The sequence below is a fragment of the Triticum urartu genome, chromosome 2 (assembly GCF_003073215.2).
Source record: "Triticum urartu cultivar G1812 chromosome 2, Tu2.1, whole genome shotgun sequence".
NCBI classification, from domain to species: Eukaryota; Viridiplantae; Streptophyta; class Magnoliopsida; order Poales; family Poaceae; genus Triticum; species Triticum urartu.
In genome coordinates, this window is record NC_053023.1 from 102,725,794 (window position 1) to 102,744,739 (window position 18,946).

At 45.7% G+C, this 18,946-nt stretch overlaps 1 protein-coding gene and 1 non-coding gene across 2 annotated transcripts; both read left to right on the plus strand.

The window, feature by feature from the left end:
• Positions 1-1,044: 1,044 nt before the first annotated feature.
• LOC125541201 (UDP-glycosyltransferase 1-like) lies at positions 1,045-2,663 on the plus strand. Its single transcript, XM_048704667.1, has one exon. It carries the CDS (start codon positions 1,178-1,180, stop codon positions 2,579-2,581), a length of 1,404 nt encoding a protein of 467 aa, XP_048560624.1. The 5' UTR covers positions 1,045-1,177; the 3' UTR covers positions 2,582-2,663.
• Positions 2,664-16,965: 14,302 nt separating this feature from the next.
• TRNAW-CCA lies at positions 16,966-17,037 on the plus strand. Its single transcript has one exon. It is a non-coding gene; the product is annotated as a tRNA-Trp (tRNA).
• Positions 17,038-18,946: the final 1,909 nt, after the last annotated feature.

Consider the following 18,946-nt stretch of genomic DNA (forward strand, 5'->3'; position numbering starts at 1 on the left):
GGTATAACATGCATCTGCAGACATACATACACAGTGGTTCCACGCCTTTACATGTGGCATCACTTCAAGGGTGCCAAAACCACCACTGCCTACTGGTATTTAATATTTAGGATCAAGCATCCATTGATTAACTTTAGGTACTCAAAATAGGTCCTCCGTAGAAGAAAGGCATTTGATGATACGTAAGCTATGACGTATGTCAACCATCTTTTCTTCTTCTCGACGAGATAGACGTGAGCCAATCATCAACGAGCCTCTGGAGTATGTTGTTTTACATGAGTAGGAGTACTAGTTAACGGCGTGCAAAGGTAACTATCAGTGCAAACATTGTCGTTCTCGATTAACAATTGTTTTTTATCAATTCTTTTCATTTAAGATAGCTTAGCACATACGCCGTATGGTAGATTAACAATTGCTTTTTGTGCTGAACTGATTCCCTCGAGGGACATTAGGAGAGACGAAAAGTTCCTCGCAAAAAAAAAGAGACGAAAAGTTTGATTCCATTTGTCATCGATGACGTTGCGGCGATCACCCTTTCGTTTCATCCGATACTCACCAGGACGATCTATTAACATATTATATCTATATATATATATATATATATATATATATATATATCAATATAAAAAGATCCAATAAGGTGGATTCAATTAATCTCAGCCATTAATTCATGTTAATCAAACGACCTAGATTGCTTCAATAGTGAGCTCTTAACATGTTGAGCATGCAACTAAAAGCATACCAAATATAAACATCTATATTAATTTTATAATTAATATACGTAATTGATATCCTATCTAATATCAACATGCAGTTAATTTTCTCCCTAATATCAATGAGCAATTATCAACATGTATTGCACGTGCTCATTTACTAATACGAGTAAAGTGGGCGTCTAGGTTCAATCTCTACCCGCCTGCAGCCTGAGAAGGTTCGGTGCCAGGTTGGAGTTCCGTCATGGGAAGGATCGACGCAAAAGCACCAGCCGTTGCGCCCCTATAAATAGATCTTTGGTTCGTCTTCATCATCTCCATCTCAAATCATCCTACTCTCCCTCTCTTCCTCACTGTCTCGCACACACATTCCTAACGGAAACATACGCTCCAAAAATCCACGCCGCCGATCAGAAGCGAAAGCTATTGTCGTCAACGTGGTCGGCGCCGGAGCCAACACCACCATGAGCCCCCGGAAGCCGCAGGTGGTGCTCTACCCGTCGCCGGGCATGGGGCATCTGGTCTCCATGATCGAGCTCGGCAAGCTCTTCGCGGCTCGTGGACTGGCCGTCACTGTCGCCCTCGTCGACTCGCCGCACGACACCAGCGCCACGGGCCCCTTCCTCGCCGGCGTCTCCGCGGCCAACCCCGACATCTCTTTCCACCGTCTACCACAAGTCAAGCTCCTCGGGTCTGAGCCGCCGGAGATGCTGACCTTCGAGGTCGTCCGCCTCTCCAACCCGCATCTCCGTGACTTCCTCGCCGGCGACACCCCGGCTGTCATCGTGCTGGACTTCTTCTGCGGCGCCGCCATCAACGTGGCCACGGAGCTCCGCATCCCCGCCTACTTCTTCTGCACCTCCGGGGCGCAAATCTTGGCTTTCTTATTGCACCTCGCGGTTCTCCACGGCAAAAGCACGAGGAGCTTCAGGGAAATGGGCCAAGAACTCGTGCACGCTCCGGGAATCACCTCGTTCCCGGCGACGCACGCCATTCAGCGGCTTATGGATCGTGACAGCGCGCCCTACAAGGCATTTCTAAACATGAGCACCAACATGTTTCGGTCCCAAGGCATCATCGTCAACACCTTCCGCTCGCTGGAGCCGCGCGCCATGGACACCATCGTGGCCGGACTCTGCGCACCATCCGGCCTCCGGACGCCCCCGGTGTACTGTATTGGGCCACTGATCAAGTCGGAGGAGGTGGGCGTGAAGCGCGGTGACGAGTGCCTCGCGTGGCTGGACACGCAGCCCAAAGGCAGCGTGGTGTTCCTCTCCTTCGGCAGCCTCGGCCGATTCAGCGCCAAACAAACGAGGAAGGTGGCCGCCGGGCTGGAAGCCAGTGGACAGAGGTTCCTGTGGGTGGTGCGGAGCCCGCCAAGCGACAACTCGTCGAAGAACTCCGAGAAGCCGCCGGAGCCGGACTTGGATGCCCTCCTCCCACAGGGTTTCCTTGAACGGACCCAGGGCAGGGGCCTCGTCGTGAAGTCATGGGCGCCGCAACGCGACGTGCTGGCCCACGATGCGGTTGGTTGTTTTGTGACACACTGCGGGTGGAACTCGGTGCTCGAGTCGGTCATGGCAGGCGTGCCGATGCTGGCGTGGCCGTTGTACGCGGAGCAACTAATGAACACGGTGTTCCTGGAGAAAGAGATGGAGCTGGCCGTCGCGATGGAAGGGTACGACAAGGAGGTGGTGGAGGCCGAGGAGGTTGCCAAGAAGGTCAGGTGGATGATGGACTCCGACGGCGGGAGGGTGCTCCGAGAGCGGACTTTGGCGGTGATGAGGCGGGCGAAAGAGGCTCTACTTGAGGGCGGGGAATCAGAGGCGACATTGGCGGGGCTGGTGGACGCGTGGATTCGTGCTTGACGTTTTGAGTTGGCCGTGGGTGTAAGCGGTGAGCGTGAAGTCAATGTGTGATTTTAGTTTCATCCTTTTTTTTTTCCTTTTTGACTTGTAGTTTCATCCTCTATGGGCATGTACTTCCTACACGCAATATAGAGAAAATTTTTGAGTTAAATACACCGGAGGTGCCTAAACTTATCTTGCACGGTCAGTTTGGTGCCTAAAATTGCAAAATACATACAACTAGTGCTCGAACTTGTTCAGTCATGCAAATACGGTGCCTCCTTCCGTATTCAAACGTACACCCTACCCACATGAAGTGCCAGCATAGCAGTGACCCACATATAAGTGGATACGTGCGGGGAGGAATTATTTTGTAGAAACATCCCTTGTATTTTATTTAATCATGTAGGATAGCCTTCAAATACAGTGTATGCTACAGAGAAAGAACATGAAAAAAATCTCCATGACGGTGTTTAGAACCTGCACCTCCAGGTTGAGTGGCAGATGCGAGCTTTCCGAGAGGCTACTGATGATTGCTTGTTTCAGGATCTGGGTTGGACTGGGGCAGAGTACACATGGGATAATGGTCAACCGGGTGTTGATAACGTGAAAGCGAGGCTGGACCGAGCCTTTGGGAATCCAGACCTACTTCACCTATACGGCTGCACGCGAGTGAGACACATCAGTACGACCGAGTCAGATCATTGCTTTGTGCTTGTGGAGCGGAAGAAACAAGTGTCCGCGTACAGAACAAGAGGAGCGAAACCTTTTCGCTACGAGGAAGTTTGGCAAACCCATGCAGACTACGACCGGATGGTTTTGGAAAACTGGCAACGGGGTCGGGTCAGCAAGGTTTGGCTGGTGTGCTTATCGCACTTCAGAACATGCAATAGTCTTTATCTGCATGGGGTGCGAGAGAGTTTGGCAGCCTTACTGCCACCATCAAGAAACTTCGGGCAAAGCTGGATCGCCTGCGTTGTCAGGCTGTTGGTCGAGGCCCAACCGATGAAGAGAAGGCCATAGTAAAAAAGCTACGAGAGGTTCTTCGCCAGGAAGAGATATGGTTGCGCCAGAGGTCGAGGGTACCCTGGTTGCGTCATGGAGACCGCAACACAAAGTTCTTTCATGCCCAAGTGGCCATGAGAAGACGCATAAACAAAACCGAGAGACTTGTACGTGATGACAGCTCTGTCTGTCAAACCCCGGAGGACGATCAGAGTGAAGTCCAACAGTTTTACCAAGCCCTATAAACGTCGCAGGGGTTCAACCCCATGGATGGGCTTATGGACCTAGTTCCAACCCGCATGTCTGATCAAATGAACGCGCACATTGATATGGCCTACACTGCACAAGAGGTCAAAACAGCGTTGTTTCAGATGGCGCCATCAAAAGCACCGGGAGTGGACGGCTTCACCGCGGGCTTCTTTCAGAGGCATTGGACGATTCTTAAGGATGACATCGTCCCGGCAGTGCTTGGATTTCTAAATGGGGGTGAATTACCGGAGGGGATGAATGACACATCGATTACACTAATTCCTAAGGTACGGCACCCTCAAAGCATCAAGCAATATAGACCCATCTCCCTTTGTCTCGTTTTATACAAAATTGCAACAAAGTGTATTGTCAACAGGATAAGAGGTTTTCTGAATGATATCGTGAGTGAGGAGCAAAGTGCCTTTGTACCGGGGCGACTCATCATCGATAACGTGCTCATAGCACATGAAAGTGTGCATGCAATGAAAAGAAGGAAAAAAAGGAAAGAATTTTGGTTGTGCTGTCAAACTGGACATGATGAAAGCATGTGATCGCGTGGAATGGCACTATCTTGAGGCCATCATGTCTAAGTTAGGCTTCAGCGCCTCCTTTGTTCGGCTGATTTTGAAGTGTGTCTCGTCAGTCTGATTTGCAGTTCGCGTGAACGGTGAGCTCTTGCCATACTTCACCCCCTCCAGGGGCTGCGACAAGGTTGTCCCGTGTCACCCTACCTCTTTCTTCTCTGTGCAGAAGGCTTCACAACTTTGCTCAACAGCTTTGGTGGAGCTCAAGTAGATAGAGGAATCCGGGTTAGCACCCATTCATCCTTGGATCAACCATCTGCTATTCGCAGATGATAGTCTCATCTTCATGAATGCAAGGATGGAGAGTGCTGCTAGGTCAAACCATATACTGGATATTTATGGAACGTGCTCAGGCCAATGTGTGAACAGGGACAAAAGTTCCATCTTATTCAGCCCAAACACACCAGATCCGGTTAGAGTTGCCCTGAAAGCTACATTGGGCGTTTCGGTTGAGGCTTTCAATGAGAGATACTTGGGCCTGCCGACTGCACTGGGTCGGATCACTTCCGGGACATTTGCCTACATTGGCGAACGGGTGCGATCAAGGATGAATGGCGGGACTGAGCGCTTGGTTTCTTGCGCGGCAAGGGAAGTCTTGCTTAAGTCAGTTGCCCAGTCTATTCCAACATTCACAATGAGTTGTTTCAAGTTAACCAAGAAAGTTTACAAGAGCATCTCGTCGCCGATGGCAAAATATTGGTGGAGCAGTTCCATCGATCACAAATCTCTGCACTAGATAGACTGGAAGTCCTTGTCACTTCCTAAGATCAAAGGAGGAATGGGGTTCCGCGACTTGGAATGTTTCAACATTGCGCTTTTGGGCAAACATGGCTGGAGATTGATGACAAACCCGGAGTCCTTGTGCTCTAGGGTTCTAAAAGGACGCTATTTCCCAAACTCTGATTTCATGAGTGCTTCTATGCCACGAAACGCCTCCGCGACATGGAAGGGTATCATGGCTGGGAGGAAGGCACTAGAAGCTGGCTTGCTATGGCGAATTTGTGATGGCACTTCTGTGAAAATTTGGGCTGACCGGTGGCTACCTAGAAAGCTTTCTCTACAACCCTCAGTTCAGATTGGGAGCGCCAACCTTCACACAGTTTCAGACCTCATCGATACAGAAACTGGAGCTGGAAAGTTGATCTTATAAGGAGTAGTTTCACACCACCGGATGCCGATGCAATCTTGAATCTTCCTCTTCGGCAAGGTGGTGGCGACGACTTCTGGGCATGGGCTCACGAGAGGTCGGGATCCTATACTGTAAAATCTGTGTATCATGCTCTTATGACTCGCAACGAGCAGTTGGCTCTAGGAGAAGGGACGATTACTGAAACTTCTGAGAATGACAAACAGTTATGGACTCGGCTCTGGAAGCTTAAGGTGTTGCCCAAAGTACGGGTCTTTTGGTGGCGGGTTCTTCGTGGCATTTTGCCGGTCGAATCAACACTGAAATACAGGCACGTTGCTACTAGTGCCCGATGCAAAATCTGCAAAAGGGTGCAGACGAAGACATGGTGCACGCTCTCATCAAGTGTTCCCATGCTCAAAGCTTCTAGACAGAAGCTAGGAAATGGCTTGATGTCAAGCTTCCACAATTACATCCGATCACTTGGTGCAAGGATATTTTGTGTGACACACGCATCAACGAAGGGGACCGGTCGAAGATCATTACTGTCATGTGGGCTATATGGACTTCTCGCAATAACATAACACATGACAGAGAGAGTTTGCATCCAGGTCAGTCCCTGAAACGGATTCGAGAAGCCTTAATGTTGTTAGAGCTTCCCGATGAACATACCAGGATTATGCCTGGTTATGGTTGGAGACCACCTGACCCAGAGTGGCTCAAGATAAATACAGACGCTAGCGTCTCGTTGACTGAAAACAGAAGCGGAGCGGGGGGTCTTGCTAGAACTTCATCCGCCTTTGTTGCTGCCTGGAGTAAGCCGCACCCCCATGTTACGGATCCGCTCATCGCAGAAGCCCTGGCTCTACGAGATGGAGTCATCTTCGGCAAGCTTCGAGGTTCTTCGCGAGTGATGCTTGAAGTAGATTGTTTGGAGCTGGTACAGCTCTGGAACTCGCGACAATTTTCGCGCTCTGTCATAGCGCCTATTCTTCTCGAAATTGAAGGCTAGCCTCAACTTTCCTTAGTTTTGAAATGCATCATGTACTGAGACAAGCTAACAATTCAGCGCACCTTTGTGCAAAGCATGCAAGCACACTGGGGGTGACTGGTTGTTGGATGGACTCTCCTCCCGGTTTCCTAGTGACGAGCCTGATGGCTGATCGCGCTGGAGCCGTTTATGATTGAATAAAGCTCTATGTTTCCCGCAAAAAAAGGTTACTAAACGTCACGATCTGCCCACATGGGCAAAGTATCCGATATGTACAAGTAATAGCTAGAAAATTATGTAGACCAATTCCACGTGTTGCTTTGCAATTTTTGTGATGTGTGATCCATTGGTTTTATTTTTTTACTTTAAGATTATTTTGTAAATATATATATCTTCATTCCGGACCAGAAGGATACATGATTATGGTGTATCCTCATTGTATTTCTGAAATACATAACTATTAAAAAATTGACAACATTGTACCTTTTGAAATTATTCAATATATATGAAAATTATTGTGTAATAATATTAAATTTGTAGAAATGTATCAAAACATGTCAACCGTGTTTGTAGAATTTTTTTTTTGAGAATCAAATGCTGCCGCTTTATTGACTAATTAAACGAAACTAGGAATCTCGCCCGATACAATTCCCAGGATACAATCTGGGGGAATAGCAAACCAAACCTTACACAGTTCCTCACTTAAGCCTACTTTAGCTAATTTATCCGCGGCAGAATTTGCACTACGTCTTACCCATGACACTTTCACTTCTTGGAACAACTTCATCCTCTCCTTGATCTCCTCCACAAGGGGTCCAGCAGCTGGGAAAGTATCCGGGGCTCCCAGCCTTGGAGTACTCCCGGTACTCCAATGTCAATAAATATTTTTTTAATATTTCAAAAAATTCTAAAAAAAATTATGAATGTTCATAATGAATATGACTACAAGCCCTAAAAGTTTCAGGTCCAAACTCGGATCACACATTGAGAAAAAAAAAATGTGAAATCTAGGATGAATAGTGTAAAGAAGAGACAAAAGCAACATTGATACTATTCAGATCTGTATTTTTCTTTTTTGTTTCTCAATGTACATTTTGATGTTGGACCTAAATATTTTATGGGATGTAGTGACATTCCTTGTGAACATTCTTATTTTTTTCCGGAATTTTTTGAAACATTTAAAAATGTGTTTTGACATTGGAGCACTGGGAGTACCCCAAGGCTGGGAGCACTGGATACTTTCCCCCAGCAGCTGAGAGTATTTTCTCCTTTGCACTCAACATTTTGGCTAGAGCAGCACAGTCCGTCTCCAGCAGGAGCTTTGTTGTATTAAATTCGGCCGCCACCTAAAGTGCTCTCCTGCATGCATATATTTCAGCAACCTCCAGATCAGATACACCATCAATGAAGTGGCAGGTCGCAGCTCGAAAAGCTCCTGAGTGGTCCCGTAGTACAGCGCCTAACCCACACTTCGCTCCTTCCTTATAAATAGCTCCATCAAAATTTGCCTTGATCCAGCCCTCGTCCGATGGAACCCATCTCTGTTTGATCTCCGGCTTTTGCAGCTTCTCCTTACTTCCATGAAACCCCTTCCACTCAGCGACATATGCCAGCACCGAGGTCACTATTTCATGTGGTTCGGGGATCTTCTTTCCTTCCCGTGTTTCGTTTCTGGCTAGCCAAAGACCATATGTTGCTTGAACCATTATTTGTTTATCCTCCTCCCGTGCGTCGGCAAACCAACCCAACAGTCATCTCGCCACCGCGCTTTGGGAATCGATATGGACCGGTGGGATCGTCACCGGAGTTCCCGTTTCCGAGCGAAGTCGCTTCCAGAATAGCGCCGAATGTGGGCAGCTCCAGAATCTGTGAAAGATCGTCTCCTCCCTGCCGCAAGCCGGACAGAAGATGCCAGGTTTGATTCGACGCCTATGCAGCTCCGAACCAACGGCCAAACCATTCCTAATCAGCCTTCAAACATGAATTTTTGCCTTGTTCGGAGCATTTGTATCCCACAGCCCGAGCCATCCTTTGTGTCTTGCCACCGACATTGACGATTCAGGCTGTCCCGATTTCGTCATATTCATGGCCATCTTCAAGTGGTAAGCTGACTGAACCGTAAACTGTTCATTTTTAGTATGATTCCATGCTAGATAATCATCCATCTCAAGGCCGCCAATAGCTATTTGCTTAATATCATTGGCATCATCAGCGGAGAACATACTGTCAATTTGTTGTGTGTCCCACTCTCTTCCAGATTGCACCATCAAATCACATACCTTGTTTACACCATGCACATAATCCGCACCCAGTGGTGTCAGACTTCCTTGCCTTGGGATCCACGGGTCATGGTGGATATTCATACTTGCTCCACTGCCAATGCGCCAAATGGTCCCTTGTCGTAAAAGTTCTTGCCCATGAATAATGCTCCTAAAAATGTAAGAGCCACCAGAAGGGCATGTTGCATTCATAATTGATCCTTCAGGGAAGTACCTTGCTTTAAAAACCCTTGCACAAAGTGAATCAGGGTGTTGGACAATCCTCCATGCCTGCTTGGCCAATAAGGCCTGATTAAACGCTTCTGGATCACGAAATCCCATTCCACCGTCCCGCTTTGCTTGGCACATTTTATCCCACGCTATCCAATGCACTTTCGCTCGCCATTTGTTGCACTCCACCAGAATTTCAAAGAATTGTAAGTATAATTTTACACAATAATTTTTTAATACTAGATGAACATATTCTAAAACATGTTGAACCTGTTGGAAATATGAGCAATTTATCAAATGATTTTATTAACAGAAATACTAGATAAAGCATGACTAATATAGAAGAGATAAAACAAGTTATGCGTTCTAACAGAGAGAAGGTAAATAGCTTCTGCATATATGAACCGTAGCCTATCATATCTAAAGCAGACAGTATAGCAAGTAGCATATATGAAGTAGAACCTAACATGTGTAGGACAAGGACTAGAATAAGGAACTGTGGCAGAACCTTTAACAGGAAAGACAAGAACACGTACGGGACAGCAGCAACAGAAGCGCTGGACTTGGGGTCAGTGTCCTCGCCTGCCATGTCGTCGAGGAGGTCGTGGACGTCGGGGAAGAACTCGTCGTCGGGGAAGTAGTCGTCGGCGACCGGATCGTCCGTGATGAAGCAACCAGTAGTCGCGTTGAGCGCTCCCCAAAAACCTTATCACCCTTCTCTCGTACAGGACTCAAAAGGTGCGGTTTCGGAGGCCTACTGTCCCAACCTGCGGTGCACGCCGCAAGCCGGGATGGGGAAGATCGTAGCAGCAGCGCAGTGCTCAGGAACTTTGTGGCGAGAGGAAGGGGATCTTCTGGTGTGTCTCTCTGGAGAGGAGCGACCTCTCTTATATAGGCACAGGAGAAGGACGCGAAGAGGCTGCGGCGGGAGGTGAAGCAACGAAGGGAGACGAAGCGAACAGGCAGCGGCCGAAGAGGCGCGCAACCCGCGGCGCGTCGTGACGAGGCGTGGCGTGGCGAGGCGGGCGGCGGAGGAGGAGCGCGCGTGGATGTCCCTCTTGTTCTCATGCTCATACATGTGGGGAAAGAACCTTCCTTACAAAGAGGTCCAACTCCCTCTAAACTAGCAATGTGAGACTAAACTTTTGTTCCACCTCTTGCCTTGCACAAATGGGCTGCGTGGGCCTCTAGGATTTATTAGGAATTTCTGAAACTGCTATTGGGCTAGGCCCAAAATAGACAAAATTCCAGCAATCCCCCACCAGATTCCAGAGGCACACAAAAATTTACCTTTGGTTCCAAAACATTGTTTTATATACCGGTACTGCAGTGGAGACTGTTAAGTTGAACTTTCACCTAGAACTCTATGCTACACTAGTAAGCAACTTGAACAGTGGACTGGGCCTTGAACAGCAAGTTTTCTGCGAATCTAGCTTCACAAAAAGCCTTGACCGATACGTGGCTACCGTGGGTCTTCCCCGCGGGTGGAGCTTATGCGTCATACTCCGTGACCTTTCATGAGTTTACTAGAGAGAACCCTACTCTCATAGATTGCGACGTTTGACAATCAGACTCATATAAGTGTCTTCTTCAAAAGATGTTCTGTAGGATAACATCTCTGCTTAAATAAGCCACTTAGAACACATTAAGATATACATCAACCTGCCATGCAGATAAGGAGAGTATTGCATCTTCATGGAGTGGTATTGTGAATAGTAAGGATACTCTCCTCTCAGTTGACCAACATCTTGTCTTCCACATCTAATTTACGGGATCTCCGATCACAAAGAATAGGTTACCACTGTGAACAACTCATATTGTGGGTCTCATACCCATCTCCCTCGATGCATTATCTATCACATTACGTGATAGACCCTTAGTAAAAGGATCTGCCAGATTTTTAGGCGTTTGGATATAATCCAATGCAATAACTCCGAAATTTTTCATTTTTCTGACAGACTTTAACCTTCTCTGAACGTGTCTTGATGACTTCATGTTATCCTTTGAGCTGCTCACTTTCGTGATCACAGTTTGATTGTCGCAGTTCATAAGGATACCTGGTACAGGTTTCTCAACAACCGGTAAGTCATTCAAGAGCCGACGAAGCCAATCTGCTTCGACCGTAGCTGTATCTAGTGCTGTGAGTTCTGCTTCCATTGTTGACCTCATTAAGATGGTCTGCTTGCAAGACTTCCAAGAAACAGCGCCACCTCCATGAGTGAATACATAACCGCTCGTGGCCTTTATCTCATCAGCATCTGAGATCCAGTTTGAGTCACTATACCCTTCAAGCACCTTTGGATGCCCGGTGTAGTGAATTCCATAATTTGCAGTGCCTTTCAAATAACGCAAAACTCTCTCTAGAGCTTTCCAATGCACATCTCCTGGTTTTGAAACAAATCGACTCAGTTTGCTAACAGCAAAAGAGATGTCAGGTCTTGTAGCACTGGCTAAGTACATAAGCGAGCCAATAATCTGAGAATACTTCAATTGGTCTCTAGCAATTCTTCGATTCTTTCGAAGCAACACACTAGCATCATATGGTGTTGGAGAGGGCTTGCAGTCACTATAGCCAAAGCGACTCAAGATCTTTTCCACATAGTGAGATTGAAGTAATGTAATCCCACCATCATCGTCTCTCAACAACTTGATGTTCAGAATGACATCAGCCACTCCTAAATCCTTCATCTCAAAACAACGAGATAGGAAATCCTTGACCTGCTTAATAACATTTAGATTTGTTCCGAAAATCAATATGTCATCGACATACAAGCACAGGATAACTCCCTCGCCCCCACCATGGCGATAGTACACACATTTGTCGGCTTCGTTCACAACAAAGCCTGCAGTTGTTAAAGTTCTTTCAAACTTCTCATGCCACTGTTTGGGTGCTTGCTTAAGTCCGTCAAAGACTTCAGCAACTTGCACACTTTCTCTTCCTGACCATTTAGTACAAACCCATCTGGTTGTTTCATATAAATTTCCTCGTCCAACTCTCCATTTAGGAAAGCAGTCTTAACATCCATTTGATGAACGAGAAGAACATGCGAGGCAGCTAGTGAAAGTAGAACTCGAATAGTGGTCAGTCGAGCCACAGGTGAGTAAGTATCAAAGAAGTCTTCACCTTCCTTTTGGGTATAACCCTTAGCCACGAGCCGAACCTTGTACTTTTCAAAAGTACCATCAGGCCTAAGCTTCTTCTTGAATACCCATTTGCATCATATAGGTTTGCACCCATAAGGACGATCAGTTATCTCCCAAGTTTCATTTGCCAAGATGAAATCCATCTCGCTACGAACCGCTTCCTTCCAGTAGTCAGCATCTTCAGATGCATAGGCCTCTGAAATAGAACTGGGAGTGTCATCTATGAGGTACACAAGAAAATCATCACCAAATGACTTTGCAGTCCTCTGTCTCTTGCTCCTAATAGGAACTTCATTGTTCTCCTCCACAGGACTTTCAAAGTGTTCCATCGAAATTGTGGGTTCGGTAATTGTAACTGGTTCCTGATTCGATGAACTAGGCATCTCCTGATTAGATGAGGTAGCCATATCCTTCATGGGAAAGATATCTTCAAAGAAAGTCGCATCATTCGACTCCATGATCGTACCGACATGCATGTCAGGTACCTCAGATTTTACAACCAAGAATCTATAGCCAATGCTATGAAAAGCATATCCCAGGAAAACACAATCCACAGTCTTTGGTCCAAGCTTCCGCTTCTTTGAAATTGGAGCATTGACTTTCGCCAAACAACCCCATGTTCGCAGATAAGAGAGTTTTAACCTTTTCTTCTTCCATTCCTCGAATGGAGTTATCTCTTTGTTCTTTGTGGGGACTCAGTTCAGGACATGACATGCTGTCAATATCGCCTCCCCCCACCATGCCTTGGAGAGACCCGATGTTTCTAACATGGTGTTAACCAAATCAGTTAGAGTACGGTTCTTTCTTTCGGCCATCCCATTTGACTGAGGTGAGTAGGGAGGCGTCCTCTCATGGATTATACCATGTTCCGCACAAAAAGCATCAAACTCATTGGAAAAATACTCTCCACCACGGTCGGACCTAAGCCTCTTGATTTTTCGATCAAGTTGGTTTTCCACTTCAGCTTTATAGGTCTTGAAAAAGTTCAAAGTCTCATCCTTAGATTTTAGAAGATACACACGGCATTATCTAGTGGGGTCATCAATTAACGTCATGAAATATTTCTTTCCACCTTTTGTCAACACACCATTCATTTCACATAGATCTGAATGTATGAGCTCTAGTGGTGCAAGATTTCTTATTTCCGCAGTCGTGTGAGACTTACGAGGTTACTTAGCTTGCACACACACTTGACACTTAGATCCCTTGACGGTGGTGAAACTAGGGATTAAGTTCAACTTCGCTAGTCGCGACATGCAACCAAAGTTAACATGACAAAGACGTGAATGCCACACATTGGATTCACTATCGTTGCAAATATGATTAACAACTTTATTGCAAACGTCTGATAAGGATAAACGAAACAAGCCTCCTGACTCATAGCCTTTACCAACAAAGGTTCCATACTTGGATATTACAAATTTATTCGACTCAAAGACAAGCTTGTAGCCATCTCTACACAAAAGAGATCCGCTAACAAGATTTTTATTGACGGAGGGGACATAATGCATGTTCTTCAGCCGCACGATCTTCCTCGAAGTAAACTTCAGATCGACCGTGCCAACACCACGAACAGAAGCACTTGAACCATTGCCCATCAGCACGGTTGAAGTCCCTGCGGTCCAGCATCCTTCATGTCAGTGTCTCCAATGACAACATTAGCGGTCTTGCCGCCTTTCCCAGGATGATGCTTGTCAAAGCGACTAGGGCAACTAGGAGCCCAATGATCAGGATCCCCACACACATGACAAGCACCTTTCTTCTTGCCATTCTTCTTCTTGAAGTTTGTGTGTTGCACAGCCGTGTTCTTCCCATCAAACTTTGCTTTACCATAAAACTTGCCCTTGTTCTTGAACTTGTGAGGCTGGAAGTTCTGCTTTTGTACCACATTGGCACTAGATCCTCCCTCAATACCTCGAGTACGTGTGTCCTTTGCTCTCGCCTTTTCTTCCACATCAAGAGTGCCAATGAGATCCGGGACGGAAAACTCCTGCCTCTTATGCTTCAGCAAGGTAGCAAAGTTCCTCCATGAAGGAGGAAGCTTAGTGATGATACCTCCAGCAACAAACTTGTCAGGTAGCATACAACTGAAGTGCTCAAGTTCTCTAGCAAATGACTGTATCTCATGAGCTTGCTCAACCATGGAGCGCTCTTCAGTCATCCTGTAATCATAGAATTGCTCCATGATGTACAGCTCAGTGCCAGCATCCGAGACCCCAAACTTGGCCTCGAGTGCATCCCACATATCTTCTCCATTATCAATTGACGCATAAGCATCAACTATGTTTCACCAAGAACACTCAAGAGAGCAGCCTTAAATAGAGTATCCATTTTCTGAAAAGCCTGTGCCTGTTGAGCATCAAGCTCTCCTTCAGGTTTGCCCAGAGTGGCGTCATAGCAACTCATGGTTTGAAACCATAAGACTGCTCTTACACGCCTCCTCTTATAGTGGATACCCTCAAATATAGGAGGTCTCATGGAAGCAGCAAAACCACTTGGGGTAAATTGCCTATAATAAGGTTTTTGGATTGTTGGAAATATGAGCAATTTACCAAATGATTTTATTAACAGAAATACTAGATAAAGCATGACTAATATAGAAGAGATAAAACAAGTCATGCGTTCTAACAGAGAGAAGGTAAATAGCTTCTGCATATATGAACCGTAGCCTATCATATCTAAAGCAGACAGTATAGCAAGTAGCATATATGAAGTAGAACCTAACATGTGTAGGACAAGGACTAGAACAAGGAACTGTGGCAGAACCTTTAACAGGAAAGACAAGAACACGTACGGGACAGCAGAAGCAGAAGCGCTGGACTTGGGGTCGGTGTCCTCGCCTTCCATGTCGTCGAGGAGGTCGTCGACGTCGGAGAAGAAGTCGTCGGCGACCGGATCGTCCGTGATGAAGCAGCCAGTAGTCGCGCTGAGCGCTCCCCAAAAACCTTATCACCCTTCTCCCGTACAGGACTCAAAAGGTGCGGTTTCGGAGGCCTACTGTCCCAACCTGCGGTGCACGCCGCAAGCCGGGATGGGGAAGATCGTAGCAGCAGCGCAGTGCTCAGGAACTTTGTGGCGAGAGGAAGGGGATCTTCTGATGTGAAGAGGGTGCGGCGGGAGGTGAAACAACGAAGGGAGACGAAGCGAACAGGCAGCGGCCGAAGAGGCGCGCCGTTCGAATTCAGTGTCCACTACAGAATAACGTTTCAACTCCCGCGTGACCTTTCGTATACATTTAGACATCGGCTCGTTCCCGCAACCCGCAACCCGAGGCGAGGCGGGCGGCGGAGGAGGAGCGCGCGTGGATGTCCCTCTTGTTCTCATGCTCATACATGTGGGGAAAGAACCTCCCTTATAAAGAGGTCCAACTCCCTCTAAACTAGCAATGTGGCACTAAACTTTTGTTCCACCTCTTGCCTTGCACAAATGGGCTGCATGGGCCTCTAGGATTTATTAGAAATTTCTGAAACTGCTATTGGGCTAGGCCCAAAATAGACAAAATTCCATCAGAACCTGACGAATTTCAAAAACACGTTATAACTTTTGAATACATGTGAAACATTTTCCAAAAACATGAAATGCACTAGCGCTTTCTTTTAAGTTTATGGCAGTTGCAACTTTTTCTCGTATTTCTTCTTTCAAAAGGTAAAAACAATATCAAAGACAAAAAAAATATGAAAAATAAAAATAAAACTTGTGTGGGCCCAAACGAGTACCATATATAAAAGAATAGCTTGAAGATGTACATAGCAGCCAAAGCAGATTTTCGGAGCACGGTGGCCACTGGGCATGTTTTCTTTAAGGGTTAAAAACTGTCACTTAAAAGTTCAGCTTTTTTTTTTAGTTGTAAAAATCCAATTCTCTGAACTTAAGAGAAACAGGCACAATATGCCCGTGCTCCAAAGTTACCTTTTGCACAGCAACGCCGTATATATAATTCGACCTCATGAAAGTCCACTGTGCATATTTTAGCGTGATGGATAGCCTGTGTGTATAATGCAATCTACGACTGTGAGATCTCAGCATTGAATCATGCAATTTATTTTACTGTTGGCTTTCATACGTGATTAAATAAAATATGAGGCGATTCCTCACGCGAAGGCTACCCAGCTCCTCCCCTGCTCTCAGCCAGTTATATGTGGGCCACCACCATGCTGTCACACAATGCCCGCATAGCGTATGCCTGGATACGGAATGAGGCACCGTATTTGGACAGCCAAACAAGTTCGAGCACCAGTTCATGTATTTTACAACTTTACGCACTAAACTGACCGTACCGAACAAGTTAAGGCACCCCTAGTATATTTAACTCAAAATTCTTTATAAGACAATCAAAACTTGCCCATATGCTTACATATACCATTTTTAAAATTGGTTTGAAGTATCACTATCAATTTGCGTTTGTTACACATTTACCACTACCATCAGTTGACCAACCACTATCTGAGAAGCAGACAAAAACGTGTTAGATTTTCCTCACGTTGGCCACTCACGGTCGATTGGCATCCGGTGTGGTGCTAGTGCTACGCAAGAAACCTCCATCTTTTGACTTTTCGACGGACGCCGCCAGCGACCAAGGAGGCAAGGATGCATCTCGCTGAGGGACGAGCACTCGACCAGTCGTATCAGCCGCTCGTTGATGCTGATTCGTGCAACGTGCGACCATGGAGGCAGCAGATCCGTGCTCGGCGCCAATCGGCGACAGCGTTGCGCCGATCAAAAGGTGTCAAACTGTCAGTCACGCCCATGGTTGGACATTGGATCCTGGTTCTAGGTTCTGCGTACCTATACGGTGTAGTGTTGTCCATAGCATAACCGGATCCGTGGCGCAATGGTAGCGCGTCTGACTCCAGATCAGAAGGTTGCGTGTTCGATTCACGTCGGGTTCAATGCCCCGAACATATATAATCCGGTCCTTTTTTCCTTTTTTTATCTTCTACACTTTTTTTTAGACATGCTTTTTTTTGTTTTTTGGGGGTTCAATATCCCTCGGCAAAACGCAACAGCAAATTGAGGCCCAACTCCTTAAATCCCTAGACTCCGAAGGCCCGTTTCGCAAGTAAGCCCATGGCGCCGGTTGTCGTGGTTTTAAAATTTTATATATATTGTAAAAAGGAAACATGATCAATACCCTGAACATATATAATCCGGTCCTTTTTCCTTTTTATCTTCTACACTTTTTTTTAGACATGCTTTTTTTTGTTTTTTGGGGTTCAATATCCCTCGGCAAACCGCAACAGCAAATTGAGGCCCAACTCCTTAAATCCCTAGACTCCGAAGGCCCGTTTCGCAAGTAAGCCCATGGCGCCGGTTGTTGTGGTTTTAAGATTTTATATATATTGTAAAAAGGGAACATGATCTAACGAGGCGCAGTTGGTGACACAAGATTATATACAAGTTTAGGCGCTCCCTATTTGATACCTAAAGTAATTTTCACTTCTTATATGACACTTCCTTCCATTTTAGGCACTAACGGGGTTAAGTGTGACGTGAAAAGACCACTTTGCCCCTAGTGCATTGTGCAACTATCCTGGATGTAGTTCAAAAGCAATCAATTCACCCATGTTTTAGGGATGTTCAAAGGATCCTGCTATATTTTTGTTTCGTAGGTAAACTGGTATGTGCGTGTAAAAGCCGTACAGTATATCCGTAGAATTTGTATCAGCCGTACAAGCTATCACATATATATACTAGCGGTATATAACTAGCTTATATAGGATTTAGTAGTATGTGACTATGTGTAATTCTGTACTTTGGAACGTGTAAACAAATTCAGGATGAAGTGCTAATTGGAGGATTTAATGGTATGTGACTATGTGTATACTGTGCTTCAGAAATCAGAACATGATGAACTAATCAAAATATGGTACTACACTGATCATAGATATACTAGTACAAATTCTACGGATGTTTTGTACGGCTTTTACATGCACATACCAGATTACCTAACACAAAATATTGGAGCATACATATACATGTGCAGCATCCTTTGGACATCCCTAAAACATGGGTGAGCTGATTGCTCTTTTACTTCATCCAGGACATTTACACAATGCATTAGGGGCAAAATGGTCTTTTCACCTCACAGTTAGCACCGTTAGTGTCTAAAATGGACAATAGTGTTATATAAGGAACAAAAATTACTTTAGATGTCAAATAGAGAATTTTTTTATTTTGGGCCAAATAGGAAAGCAAATTTTAAGAAAGGGTCAAATAAGAAATTCTTACTCTTATTAGCTCCTAACTGCAGCTCTCCTATCCACCATGAGCACGATTTTAAAATGCAGGCCCACGTTGATCGTTTTTACTTTTTAGCGGCAGCATGATTCTTACAGCAGAAGCAATTAGACCTTCTTTAGTTCGTAGGAATTTTTTGTAGGAACTCCATAGGATAGAATTTTTAAAGGAGTTTTTTTAAGCCCTTTGGCTTATAGGAATGCATCATATTCCTACTTGTGATAGGAATTAATCCTTCATATTTCAAATGTAAAAACATTAGGCTAGAGTCAATAAAAATATTTTCTCATATGTACCAAATGACACCTCTTTCGCTATAGAAATCGAGATACATGCCATTTTATTTCCCGTGTTTTTCCAGTTTCTCTGATATTCCTATCCTATAAACCAAAAGATGCCTTAGGGCACTTCTAACCAGTACCTTATTTCAATTTTGTTTTACTTTTCTGGCAGGCACCTAGCCAATCTCTTATCCGTCATAAGGGAGTATAATTTTTACTCCGGCCCCAACTTTCTTCCTAAATTTACTCCCCCGCACCGCGGCTGAGTAAAAGTCGTGCC